The sequence below is a fragment of the Polypterus senegalus genome, chromosome 15 (genome assembly GCF_016835505.1).
Source record: "Polypterus senegalus isolate Bchr_013 chromosome 15, ASM1683550v1, whole genome shotgun sequence".
NCBI lineage: Eukaryota > Metazoa > Chordata > Cladistia > Polypteriformes > Polypteridae > Polypterus > Polypterus senegalus.
The window spans coordinates 2033489-2046926 of record NC_053168.1 but is presented as its reverse complement, the minus strand read 5'-3'; the positions used below and the strand labels follow the sequence as shown (position 1 = coordinate 2046926).

At 41.8% G+C, this 13438-nt stretch overlaps 1 protein-coding gene across 1 annotated transcript; it reads left to right on the top strand.

Moving 5' to 3' along the window:
• Positions 1-872: 872 nt before the first annotated feature.
• Positions 873-11916, top strand: mturn (maturin, neural progenitor differentiation regulator homolog (Xenopus)). Its single transcript, XM_039736609.1, has 3 exons — positions 873-1353; positions 7581-7703; positions 10348-11916. Exons 1-3 carry the CDS (start codon positions 1186-1188, stop codon positions 10456-10458), a joined length of 402 nt encoding a protein of 133 aa, XP_039592543.1. The 5' UTR covers positions 873-1185; the 3' UTR covers positions 10459-11916.
• The last annotated feature ends 1522 nt before the right edge of the window (positions 11917-13438 follow it).

The window sequence follows — 13438 nt, the reverse complement described above, 5'->3', positions numbered from 1 at the left end:
AAGGGGAATGCCAAATATAAATGGAAAATTAAGTAAAATAATAGGTTTGCTATCTTTTAAGCCAAAGGCAGTTTCAGTCTGATTGTGACATACACAGCATATAAAATGAATTGTGCTCTAATGACTAGATTATGTCGAAATATAGTAATGGCATCCCCTTACCGACTTGTTTAGCCAAGGGGACGCGAGCAAGACAAGCAAAGCACACAGGAGTATCAAAGCAATCAGGTAAGCAGCTGTGGTTTTCCTCATGAAGATATTTAAAATACTCAGAGCTATGCACAATACTACTTCACAAAGCCTTCTCTAATTCTATGACGCCAGGTCATGGTCAGTACAGCCTTGTGCATTTTTTTTTGGTCAGACATTGTTGGCAGCCCTACTACGGTGCATCCTGCCTTTGTCCAGACACGATCCGCTGTGACCTGCCCGTTGTCCGCACGCTAACTGATGTAGCCACAGATTTGTAGGAAGGCCAGCTGGGCGCTCCCGGTACAGCCCCCTAACCCCCAACGCTGCGTATATCCATTCTCGGTTCATAAAGCGTAGGGACATATTTTATATGTGTACAGATCTTTTATTTTAAACCCAGTACAGTTCACGGCAGTAAATGTCCCCCCTGTAATGCTACTGCTATAACATCAAGCCTGCCCTGCGTTGCGAGTGCCGGGGGTTTGGGCGGAGACACAACCAATCATCTTCTAACACAACCAATCAACTTGTATAAAATGCTTGTCAATCACGTGCAGCCACCAATGCGAGTCTGCGAAAGATGGCTCCTCTCCATCGGGTCCGCGGCTTTTTTTTTTTGTAAATAGACAGCGGCAGCCTGAGCTGCGATTGGCTGTTCGGCCAGTGTCGTCACCGCGTTGTTACGCTTTCATTCACAATGCACGCTATTGACACCCCCTGCCCCGCTCAGCCTGCAGCCCTGTAACGTACAGTCGCTTGCGGACTCGCCGAGGGAAAAAAAAACCATATCTCGAGAAAAAAAACTCGCGTGTCATCAAGCCCTGACGCCTGTCCCGTCATGTGCCCACGTCTCGAGTGACAGGCAGTGCAGCCCAGGAACTGTCGTCGTGTAGCCACGTTCGCGGAGCGCCCGCTTCGCCAGGTGTGTGTGTGTGTGCCAGCCACTCTCCAGACAAACCGCTCCGTATCCGGTCGCCGACTTCTCGAGGAAAGATGGATTTTAAACAGCTGGTGGAAATCGCGGAGAAATGGTGCTCCGGCATCCCCTTCGACCTCATCGCGGCGGAGGAGACCGACGAGAGACGGCTGGATTTCTACGCAGATCCCGGCCTCTCCTTCTACGTCCTCTGTCCCGACATGAACGGAGGAGCGGAGAATTTTGTAAGTGTCGCCTTGGTCGTCGTCATCTGTGGTTGGGTTATCAGCGGTGGGATTGTAGGGGGGCGCCGTCGTTTTTCGGGCGCCAGAACCTCTCCAAACCCCCCAGGTGACATCGCGTCACGTGCGTTCCTTCCTCTGGCGGCTGGGAGGCCTGACTTGAGTCAGGCCGCTGCTTGTTGGGCGCATAGACGATTCTGGAAGAGGAGGAATCCTAACCGAGCCTGGCACGCTGGTGTCAGGTTACTGATTGGCATTTGGTAATGCGTGATAAGAGGGACTGTACGCGTGTAGGTGATGTGATAATGACGTCATGTATGCAAACATCGCTGACGTTAATATATTGGAATAACGCAGGCGATAACAGACGATGGCGAACAGACTGTGTCGCGATATGTGCGCATGTAACCGCCCTAACATGGAGACGAGGCAGATTGGATGGACGTATGGATGGATGGTGGGGAGGCGGGGCTTTACTTAGTAGAATGGGCCAAGTCCTCAGAGAACTGGACCTGAACTTAATGGACTTAATGTGAATTTCTCCTTTGGATTAATAAAGTATCAATCTATCTCCTCTTGAACTTCAATCCACAAGGCTGCAGAGTCATTCGTCTCTACTGGCTCACCAGATCAGTGGGTGTCAAATTCAGTAAGGGGGGGCAGTCATCTTGGCTGCAGGTTCTAATTTAACTTTGTTTCGCGATCCCTTGATCTCATTGTTCAATTAGCTCCAATTTGTGTCTTATTCTGTGTTAGTGGGGTGTTGTACCATGTTAGTCACTATGGGTGCAATGAGAGCTCAAGCAGAATGACACCTTTTACTGACTAACTGAACAGATTACAATATGTAAGCTTTCAAGGCAACTTGGGCCCCTCCTTCAGGCAAGTGGGTTTGAACAGATTTGGTGTGTAAGTTTAACTTTTACAAGAAATAGAGAAATGTCACTCATTGTAACTGCTCTGCTCTGTTGTCCTTTTCCTTGTAATTTTCCTTTCTTCTGTAGAGTTTGCATCATTAAGTGTTAAGTTTATAATTAATGACCAAGTAGACCCGGGGACAATCGATAATCAATTCAGTTCAACTCTGGCTTATTAGCCCAAGAGGCAAATTCTTGGTTTGTCATCAGGAAGGACATCACGTTTAAAACACAGCTTGGCCATCGCACATAACTTTGTAGAAATAAGTAAAGTATAGAAGTGAACATGATACATATACAAAAATTAAACCAACTTTAAGATTCGACTAGTAACTAACAAGAATGATATCTGTTCAGCCCATAAGTTAAGCTAGTGAATGTTTATCAACATATGAGTGAAATATAAAATTAAGAAATATGTTACTACTGTTAGGAAAAGCTTCTTATATCAATGTCTATTATTTGCTTAAGAAGCATTTTAGTACTGGAACTGAGGTCCTAAAGCTGCTATCCATACAGAAGTCCTGCTCCATCACTACTCCAGTGTTGTCTTGGCTGAATTGTCGTATCGTTCTGGTGGCATCCACTCTGGAGCAGGTTTTCTTCAAGGACCTCTCTGTGTTTGGCTGCACTCCTCCTTCCTTCTGTTCTCAACAGTCTCCCAGCACCCCCATAATGGCCACCACTATGCTTCACCGTAGGGATGGGGTGGGTATTGGGCAGAAGATGAGCAGGGCCTGGTCCAAACAGGAGGCACTTGGGCATAACGTGGAGTGCCACAGCACAGGGTCTGAGTATGAGAGATTTTAATTTTCAATATATTTTGTAACCTTTCTGAAGCCATGTTATCACTTTGTCCTAATGGGTTATTCAGTGCAAAGATATGGACAGTATTGGCACATGTATCCATTTAAAATGAAATCTACAACACAATGAAGTGTGCAGAAAGTGAAGGGGTCTGGGTATTTTCTAAATCCACTGTAAATGAAATGAAAATGTAGTAGTGAACATAATTGTTATGATATCAGATGTCAAGAATGGGATTTGTTCAGCTCATAAGTGGAGCCGCTGGATGTTTGTCAAAGTTAAACACATTTAGAAGATTCCTAAACTCTTGGATGAAGGAGTATTTGAACCGTTTGCTTTTTTTATCCTCAGAAAGCTGAGCCTCAGACCCGATGGCAGCACCTGCAATTGTGGATTTAGTGGGCGAGTTCGGTCTGAGAGAAAGCTGCCAGCCTAGCACAATACTTGCTTGTTAGAATTGACTGTTGGCACTTTATTTTATTGCTCCATTTTATATTGTGATATAATGTACTGTATTCTGTTTTTGTTGGTGATGCTGCAGCCCCTCCAGAGTCAGACCCACTAGAATGCTAAGCAATAAAGAACTAGCCAGCCTGGTCAAGTGCAAATCGTGGCCTACTGATCTAGCGCTTAAATCTAAGTGCCAAAGTGTCACCTCACTGAAATAACTTTAGCACATTGGAACTGCAGTCCTAATTCCTGTGATGTCACTCATGACATGCTCACTCAAGGGGATCATTCTTGACCCACCCATTTCAATGGTGTACTAATATAAAGCATTCTACTTTTCATTCTAACAGATGGCACATACAGCCGACACTATAACCTAATAAAGAAAATGTCAAGTAGGAAAAAAAATGAAATAAAATGCTGATAGAGGAAGTTGTAATCCTATTGGAGCCCACTGACCTGTTACACAGAGGCAGGTAGTTGATAGTCAGTCAGACCACAGGGCTCTCTCATGTTCAAGTCCTGAGAAGCCAACATGCCCTCCCTCTTTAGAGCTGTTCATGGAATTTGTAATTTAGTTTCTACAGAATATTCACCAGACTCAAGTGAGATTAGTATATTTTTGTTATTAGGGAATTAGGACACATCACGTGAAGACCTAAGTATGTTTGCTGCTCCTTGAGTGAAAGTCCAGGTTTGATTTCCATTTATTTGTTTTCCTGGCTGTCTGTGGTATTCTTGAAAGTATTTGCCAAGACCACAGTTCAGATGTGTCAGTCCTCTTCCTATCTTGCTTCTTCAAAGTCCAATGTTCACATCCATACAGTACCATGGAAAAAAAAGCATCATCTGACCAACCCAGGTCTTTGCCTTCATAGCTGTGTCTCTAGATGTGAGAATCTTTGTTAGGTTTTTCAATTCAGCTCTTCCCAGAGATCACCTCAAGAAAATATCTTGACTGCCGGATCCTTCCCTGTTAGTTTCTGTCTTGGAGGATCAATCCTCATCTAGCATTTTCACCTCTTCACCGTCATCTCCAAAATTGGCTATCATGGGGGTTGTCATCAGTTTAGTCTTCTAGGCATTTAGTCTCAGTGCCATCTTCTCGCTTTACTCTCATTTTAAGGGTGTGTAAGTCCTCTTCATTTTCAGCTGTCAGTGTGGTATCCTCCGCATGGTGAAGGTCGTTGATGTTTCTTCCAGTAATTTTAAATCCACTTTTCCAGCCCAGCTTCTCTCATTCTGTGCTCGGCATACAAATTGAAGGGATTTGGCACCCGTATGCAGCCTTGCCTAACTGCTTTACCAAGTTGGAATCGGACATTTTCTCCATCCTCAGTCCAAATATTGTAATATATCCCGGTGTGTGGGCTCTGTATGAGGACAATGAGATGATCAGGTGTATACACTTTTCTGAGGATATTCTATAGTTTGATATTAAATAGTATGATTATAATAATAATACTAGGGGCAAACTATCCCCCCACGCCTTTGGCACCCAACCCCCAGTTGTGGTCTGAATATTAGTAAAATCTGTAAAGGTACAAAAGAAAAATGATTATTTAATGGAGTCAAAAATCACGAGATTCTATAAATATGTAAAAGAAAAATTAATTATTATTTAACAAAGTAAAAATCATGAAATGAGAATAAAATATTTCCTCTCTTACTGATTGGAGTATTCCTGTTAAACTGAGGTCCACTATTTGATATGAGTATTCATAAGAGACTAAATGAACGATCCATTCATTTTAACTGACATTTTTATAGAAAGAAAAACTTTAAAACTCATTTAAATAACAGGAAACATCACGTGAAGACTAAAGTGGTATGCAATGGGTCATCGTAACTCGACCTTCTGCTGACTAAATCACCGAAATACAAACATTGGTGTTATGAAGAGATCTTTTTTTTTATATAGCTTGAGTAAATTTCTTTCACGGGAACAATCAAAAATAAAAAATATGACTTTCTTGATATTTTAGTTTATAATTTAAAAATGGCATAAGAATCTGAAAAATCAAACAGCATCCCATTAAAGTTGGATAAATTCTGAAAAGAATGATACCAAACGTATATATGTAGGTTTTAAAATAAGCTCGATTTAAAGTGTGACATAAAAAGTCACATAAAATTGTTGCACAAAATCTTTGCACTTTTATGTTTAGGATTTTATATATATATATATATATATATATATATATATATATATATATATATATAAAATAGAGAGAATTAAACATCACCATTTCACAAGAAACCACAAACCTCTAGCTTTCAGCACATCACCAAAAAGTATATTAATTAATCATTTTCTATAAATGATTGGAATACCGGGACTTCTTGTCCCTATCTGAAAAGGGAAGGGTGATCACCTGGATTGTGGCAACTACATGGGATTAACACTGCTCTCAGTGCCGGGTAAGGTCCTTGCTGGCGTTGTCTTCAATAGGATCTGTGATCATTTGCTCACCTACCAGTAATCAGTGCATTCTGGTCTACCATCAACTTCATCCTGGCACTGAGGGTTCTCATTGAGCACACACGCGAATATTGAGAGAGTTTCATTGTAGCCTTTGTTGATTCTCGTAAAGTGTTTGACTCTGTTGATCGAGCTGCCCTGTTGGACATCCTGAGACTTCGCAGGATTCCCCCAAAGCTGCTGGATATCATGGCCGGCCTGTACACTGGTAGTTTGTGTGCTATGCAGAGTAGATGCAGACCCTCTGCGTTTTTCCCAGTTGATTCTGGGGTCTGTCAGCAGTGTGTTCTGCTCCTACTCCGTTCAGTGCTTGCATGGGCAAGGTCGTGGGGTCCAGCGGCTGTGGGGCATCTGTTGGTGAAGAAAGAATCACGGATCTTGACTTTGCTGACAATGCTGTGATCTTCATAGAGTCCATGGAGGCTCAGTTCGGGGTCTCGAGAGACTGAGTGAGGGGTCTGAGTGTCTGGGCTTGCAAGGGTCCTGATAAACGCCAAGATCCAGGCCTATAATGACCTCTTGGGCACGGCCATCAGCAGTGTGTCTGTCTGCAGAGAGAATGTCGACCTCATCGAGAGGTTTACTTACTTGGGCAGTGACATTCATGTCTCTGGTGACTCTTCCTATGAAGTCAGTAGATGGATTGGGGGGGGTGGTCACAAGGTCGCTGGAAAGGGGTGCGTGGCGCTCCCAATAACTATGCAAAACGACGAAGGTCCAAGTCTTTAGAGTCCTGGTGCTTCCTGTTTTTCCAAATGGTTGCAAGACATGGACACTATCCAGTGACCTGAGACGAAGACTCTTCGGAGAATCTTTGGATGCCACTGGTTTGACTTTGTTTTGCTCATACAGTCCTTAATGAGGCACATCGCCTGCATTGTAAAAGAGCGTCCGTCAGCTACAGCACTGTATGGCACGATTCGCCAAGGTGATCCAACTCGCAGGGTTCTCATTGTTGACCAAAGGGATGCCCACGTAATAACTGGCTGTGGCAGATATGAGGTAATTTCTGGAGGGTGGGACTGAACCGCGTGTCTGCCTGGGGGATTGCCAACCGGAATCCAGAACCATTTCATTCATGCTGTACCAAGGCATGCTCACTGACCTGTACAATAGTACAAAAATAGCAAAAAAAGGCCCAAATGAGGCATAAGGATGTGCCTTAAAAACCACCCAAGACAAATAATCACATCCACGCTCAGAATCCAAAAAAACAAGCAATAATCTACAAGAACAATCAATACAGTACTTGCATCTACAATCTTTTCTTTAAAAGGTTCAGTAACCCTCTGGTGGATTCATCTCCTTGACCTCCAAATAAAGGCCGACTGTAGTCCAACATTAGTGACCCCCATCTTTTGGGGTTTCACACACAAAATACAAGAAATAGATTCAAGGACCTTGAATACAGAATACATAAATACTAAATAATAAATAAACATGATAATATTAACAGAAATAAACAGGAGCTGGGTAAGCCTGGCTGTAACATAACACAGGCACATTCAGGTTGTCTTGGGCTGATTTCATGCACTAATGGAGATTTCTTTCTTTTTATTTCTCTCCCTTTCAAGCACGTGTGGAGTGAAAGTGAGGACTGCCTACCTTTTCTTCAACATGCTCAGGACTACATCTCCTCATGTGGGAAGAAGACACTGCCTGAAATCCTAGACAAGGTCTTCAAATCCTTTAGGCCGGTGAGTTTGGATTGACGCTGACCCTCTGAGATCAGAAATGTCTGCCTAGCCTAACTTTTATTTGCATAACATAATATGGTGGGCCAATAGGACAAATGTCAACTGCTGTTTCCTACTGGCATTTAAAATATCTTTTTTTTTTTTCTTCCATATTTTACTTAACCCCATGTAGTTTGTAGTGATGACTGAGAAAATGTTTTAAACTAATGTTTTCATGCAGAGCAGAGATGACTAACTTTCTGATGGAATTGGTGTCTTTAGTGACCGACGCCAGATAACAGTAAACAAGATCAAAAACAGAAATCTCCCGTTACTTGTGTCACATATTCCCCATGTGAAGCCATTCACTTATATGCTCACAATATCTCAAACAAATGTATTTTTACCAAAATATTTTTAAATAAACCACATTGAGAAAACACTCTTGTGAACAAATATGGAACACACTCAAACACGAACAGGCATTTGAAATATAGACCGGCCTCCCTCCCTCCTTTATTCATTTGTCACAAGCTTATTCATTGGCTACCATTGCTGTTCACGTGATGTTAGCAAAAATAAAAAAACTAAAGATTAAAAGCAAGCAAAAACAATATGAGGAAGAGAGTACACCTCAGACTTGCAGAATGTCAGTTCACCAGCATAATTTCACAGACTGCTGCTAAATAATCATGAGGTGCACCAGTCATGGATATGAATTTAAACATGATGACAGGAGCCAAATGCTCGTTTGTGTCTGAGCGCATTTCATTTTCATTCACACGAGTGTATTCCCGAAGTAAGAACATTAGAACACTCTAGACGAGAACAGGCCATTCAGCCCAACAAAGCTCACCAGTCCTATCCACTTACTTCTTCCAAGAAAACATCAAGTCGAGTTTTGAAAGTTCCTAACGTCTTACTGTCCACCACACTACTTGGTCGCTTCTTCCAAGTGTCTATCGTTCTGTGTGTAAAGAAAAACTTCCTAATGTTTGTGTGAAATTTACCAACTGTGCCCCGATGTTCTTGATGAACTTATTTTAAAGTCACCGTCTCGATCCACTGGACTAATTCACTTCATGATCTTAAACACTTCAGTCAGGTCTCCTCTTAATCTTCTTTTGCTTAAACTGTATAAGCTCAGCTCTTTTAATCTTTCCTCATAACTCATCCCCTGTAGCTCTGGAATCGGCGTAGTCGCTCTTCTCTGGATCTTTTCTTGTGCTGTTATGTCCTTTTTGTAGCCTGGAGACCAAAACTGCACACATGACTCCAGATGAGGCCTCACTAATGTGTTATAAAGCTTGAGCAGAACCTCCTGTGACTTGTACTCCACACATCAAGGCGCTATATAACCTGACATTCTGTTAGCCTTCTTAATGGCTTCTGAACTCTGTCGGGAAGCCAATAGCTTAGAGTCCACTACAACTCCTAAATCCTTCTCATAAGGTGGACTCTTGATTTTCAGACCACCCATTGTGTATTCAAACCTCACATTTTTACTTCCTATGTGTAATTCTTTACATTTACTGACATTAAATTTCTTCTGCCACAAATCTGCCCAAGCCTGCATGCTGTTCAGGTCTTTCTGTAATGATATAACGGATTCCAAATTTTCTACTAATCCACCTATCTTGGTATCATCTGCCAACTTAACCAGCTTGTTCCTTATATTCCTATCTAAATCATTTCTATATATTAAAAATAGCAGCAGCCCTAGCACTGACCCCTGCTGGTCACCACTCTTAACATCAGCCAGTTCTGATGAGGTTCCTCACACCATCACCCTCTGTTTCCTGTGTCTGAGCCAGTTCTGCACCCATCTAAAAACATCACCCTGAACTGCCACTTCTTTTAATTTGATGCCCGCTCTCTCATGTGGCACCTTATCAAATGCTTTCTGAAAGTCCAGATAAATAATCTCATCTGCTCCACTCTGGTCGTATCCTTTTGTTGCCTCCTCATAGAATTCCAGCCTGTTAGTAAAACACGACCTCCCTCTTCTGAGCCCACGCTGACTGTTCCTAATAACTCCTGTCCTTGCCAGTTGTTGCTCAGTCTTATCCTTAATAATACCATCCATTCATTTTTTTGTGATGCATGTTAAGTTTACTGGCCTATAGTTGCTTCGATATGCCCTGTCACCCTTTTTATATAATGGGATGATATTTGCTATTTTCCAGTCCTTCAAAATCTCTCCTGTGCGCAGTGAATTGGTTTATTTAACGATTTTTTAGTAAAAATTCATGCATTTGAGAAATTGTGAGCATATGACTGGATGAGCTGACTTGTGCATTATACGACATGAGTAACATATATATTTTTTTTTTCATAAAGATTTTGGGATTGCTTGCTATTTTCCGGTGTTAGCCATCATAGACGTCTATCAGAAACTTTGTTCTGCATGAAAATATGATGCAAACATTTTTCTTGGCCTTCAGTACAAAGTACATCGGGTTTTTTTAATATATTTAAACAAATTCATTTTTGGATGGAGAATCCCTTTAAATGCACCTTTGTTAATTTCATGGAAGGTGCATGGAGCTGCGCCACCGTGGCACTTGGCCAGAACGTTTTGTATTGTTTTAGCTCACAGCCACTAACAACTAGCTTTGTGAGATTTGAGACTTCATCCTTCCTTGCTGGTTTGTTTCTTGTGCAGATCTTGGGGCTTCCTGACTTAGATGAAGATGCCTTTGAAGAATACCACGCAGATGTGGAAGAGGAGGAAGCAGAAGCTGACCACCCACAAATGGGAGTTAGCCAGCAGTAACGCAGTGGACAGAGTGGGGTTGGGAAAGGGTTGGTGGGTTTACTCGGTGAAGAGTTTTCTTTGATCATGCCACATTGGAGGGGACCTCGCTTTCTGCAAGTGTCGCTTTTATTGCTACACAGTAATGCTTACAATGTCAAATAGATGAATAATCCCATAAACGGAGAAAAGTTTCAAAAATGTGCAAGTGTGGCTAGATCTTATTTGGGATATTTATCATTTACCTCTTCAAGAAATCGAAAGATCAGGGCACAATTCAAAATCACCATGATTGGTTGGCTCTGTTCATGCTTGTGCCGGTGTCTTTTAACTGTCAATTCCAGAAGCAGTTTCTAAAGGGCAGTGATTAATATTTCACAACCGATAATGTATGGTTTCACTTTTATTTCTGCGGGACCTTCCTTATGCATCCATATTCAAGTGTAGAGTTTAATTATATATATATATTTGCCATGTTGAAAAATGTGCCTGCTCATAAGAAACTGTCTGCGTTTTTGGATTTCTTTTTGTTGGAATGTGTCCCACTGATGCCCGCGTAGTAACGGTGTAATGAGGAAGCATGTGTTTAAGTTGTATTCAGTAAACTGACTTGATGGACTCTTTGTCAACACAGAGAAGTGATGTTCGCACTAACGGGGGGGGTCATCACTGTGTTTGAAGCTCACAAAAAATGTTCATGTTCTGGTAGATTGGAAGGCATCCCGATTTGTGGCAGTTGGCGCAGTGGTAGCGCTGCTGCTTTGCAGCAAGGAGATTGTGAGTTCGCTTTCCAGGTCCTCCCTGCGTGGAGAGCGCTTTGAGTAGTGAGAAGAGCGATATATAAATGTAAAGATTATTATTAATTACACACTTACAAACGAGCACATAAAGCCCCTGTACCATTCTTTTCCATGAAATATGTATTAATTGTCAAGTAACAACTCCCGATTTTTTAAACTTGCTCTTGATGTGAATGAAAACATAGCCGCCATCTCTAATGCTGAGGATTAGTACAGTACAGTAGGCCACCATTTTCAGTCGGTTTGTGCTTTCATTCGCACTTGCCACTGATTTGTAACCTGCAGTAAGCTCCATCACCGGTCAGCAGCTGAACTTTAGGCTGTATGGTGGGACCTGCTGCTTGTGATTTCCAGAGTCCCAAGTATGACGTCTCGGAGAATATCGCCGAAGGGAAGGAAGGGGATGTGATTCCTCCGCGGAGGCTAATTTCTCAGTCCTCATTTGGAGTGGATTTTTGTGCCGTTATTCTGCATTTCCCAACTCCATGTTGCATTGTATCATTATTAATAACTGTTGGATGTTTAAGCATAAGGTCAACATATTATTGTAAATGCCTGTGGTTTAAACTCTTTAACTTATTTGTGATTTAAAGTATAGTAATATTGCTTCACTGTCATTTTTTTAGTTAAGACTGAGATGTTTTTCTTTCCAATAAGCAGTAAAGCATTATGCATTCTTGCTGATTTCCCATTAATGGACATTTTTCAGTGTAAAGTCCTACCTAAATACACAATCAGGTTGTGAAGGGCCACAGGATCGCAGCTTCTTCTTAACCCGAGACCTTCCTGTGTCTTCTGAACATGAGGTAGATGACATAACTCTGCCTTCCATTTTCTGGTGGTCATTCACTCCACCATTTTCTTTCTGTTTGCCCACTTTATAAGGGGGATTGCTCTCCTTTGGATTAACCAGGTGTTCTTTTTGATATGGCAACACTGTATTTTTATTTTTTTTTTTAATTACTTTAATATGTCCGCTATATAAAACTCACAAGTGCATTACTTGGTGAACCTACGTGGTCCTCTGCCACACAGGTGATGGCCGATTCACAAATGATTGGTTCTTTTTGAGCGACTCTTTTCAGTTAGCCAACAACATTTATTTCTAGAGCATGTTTTCATACAAATGATGTAGATTTACAAAATGAAGAATATAAAAATAAGATTAGGCAATACCAAGTAACAAAGACTAAAGTAGGGACCAATGGCCAGGAGGGCAAAAAAAAAAACCCAAACGAAATTCTGCAGGGACTCTGAGGCCACAAGACCACCTTGCCAGCCCCCACTGGGTATTCTACATCACATCAATGATCACAATCAGTCCTCGGGGTTTTCAGGCTTCACGCGGAAGAATTCAATGATGCTGGTCATGTGGACATGTGACCTTCAGTCCATCAATGTCGGCCCCTGATCAGGTGATGGGGGCGCAGATCACCACCACAGAAAACCAGAAAAAGATCCACAGAGAAAGTAGGGGTTCGTACGGATCGAGGAGAGAATGATAAAAATGATAATTAAAAGCATATACAGAAGATCAGAGTTACACTAAAATGAAGTTCTGAGAAAGCCATGTTGAAATAAAGAGTGTTTAGCAGTTTTTTTTTAAAGTGCTCCACCGTATAAGGCTGGCGTATTTCTATCAGTAGACTGGTATTCCATATTTTAGGTGCATAACAGCAGAAGGTCGCCCGCCTCACCACTTCGTTTAAAGTTTAGCTCTTGGAATTCATTTGAAGGACTGACGTTACAATTTGGAGTGTAAGGCGAGAGGCGTTCTGAGATCAAAGACGGGATGAGTTTATTGAAGGCTTTGTAAACCATAAGCAGCATTTTAAAATCCATTCTAAATGGCACAGGTAACCAGTGTAGTGACGCTCAGACTGGTGTGATGTGCTCGGATTTTCTTTTCCTAGTTAAGATTCTGGCAGCTCCACCCTGCACTCGTAATCGATTGATGTCTTTTTCGGGTGGACCTGAGAGGAGTGCGTTATAGTAATCTAGTCGACTGAAACCAAAAGCGTGAACTCATTTTTCAGCATCTTGCGAAGTTATATGAGGTCTAATTTTTTGTTATATTTTTTTAAGTGAAAAAAATGCTGCCCTAGTGATCTGATTATAATGTAATTTAATAGTTAGGTCAGAGTCAATAATTACCCCTCAGTTCTTTACCTCTGTATTGACTTTTAAGCCTTATGGATCAA

Coding starts and splice junctions, on each gene's coding strand:
- mturn (XM_039736609.1), top strand. CDS start 1,186: ATGGATTTTAAACAGCTGGTGGAAATCGCGGAGAAATGGTGCTCCGGC. Junction 1,354..7,580: donor ACGGAGGAGCGGAGAATTTT/GTAAGTGTCGCC, acceptor CTCCCTTTCAAG/CACGTGTGGAGTGAAAGTGA. Junction 7,704..10,347: donor TCTTCAAATCCTTTAGGCCG/GTGAGTTTGGAT, acceptor TTTCTTGTGCAG/ATCTTGGGGCTTCCTGACTT.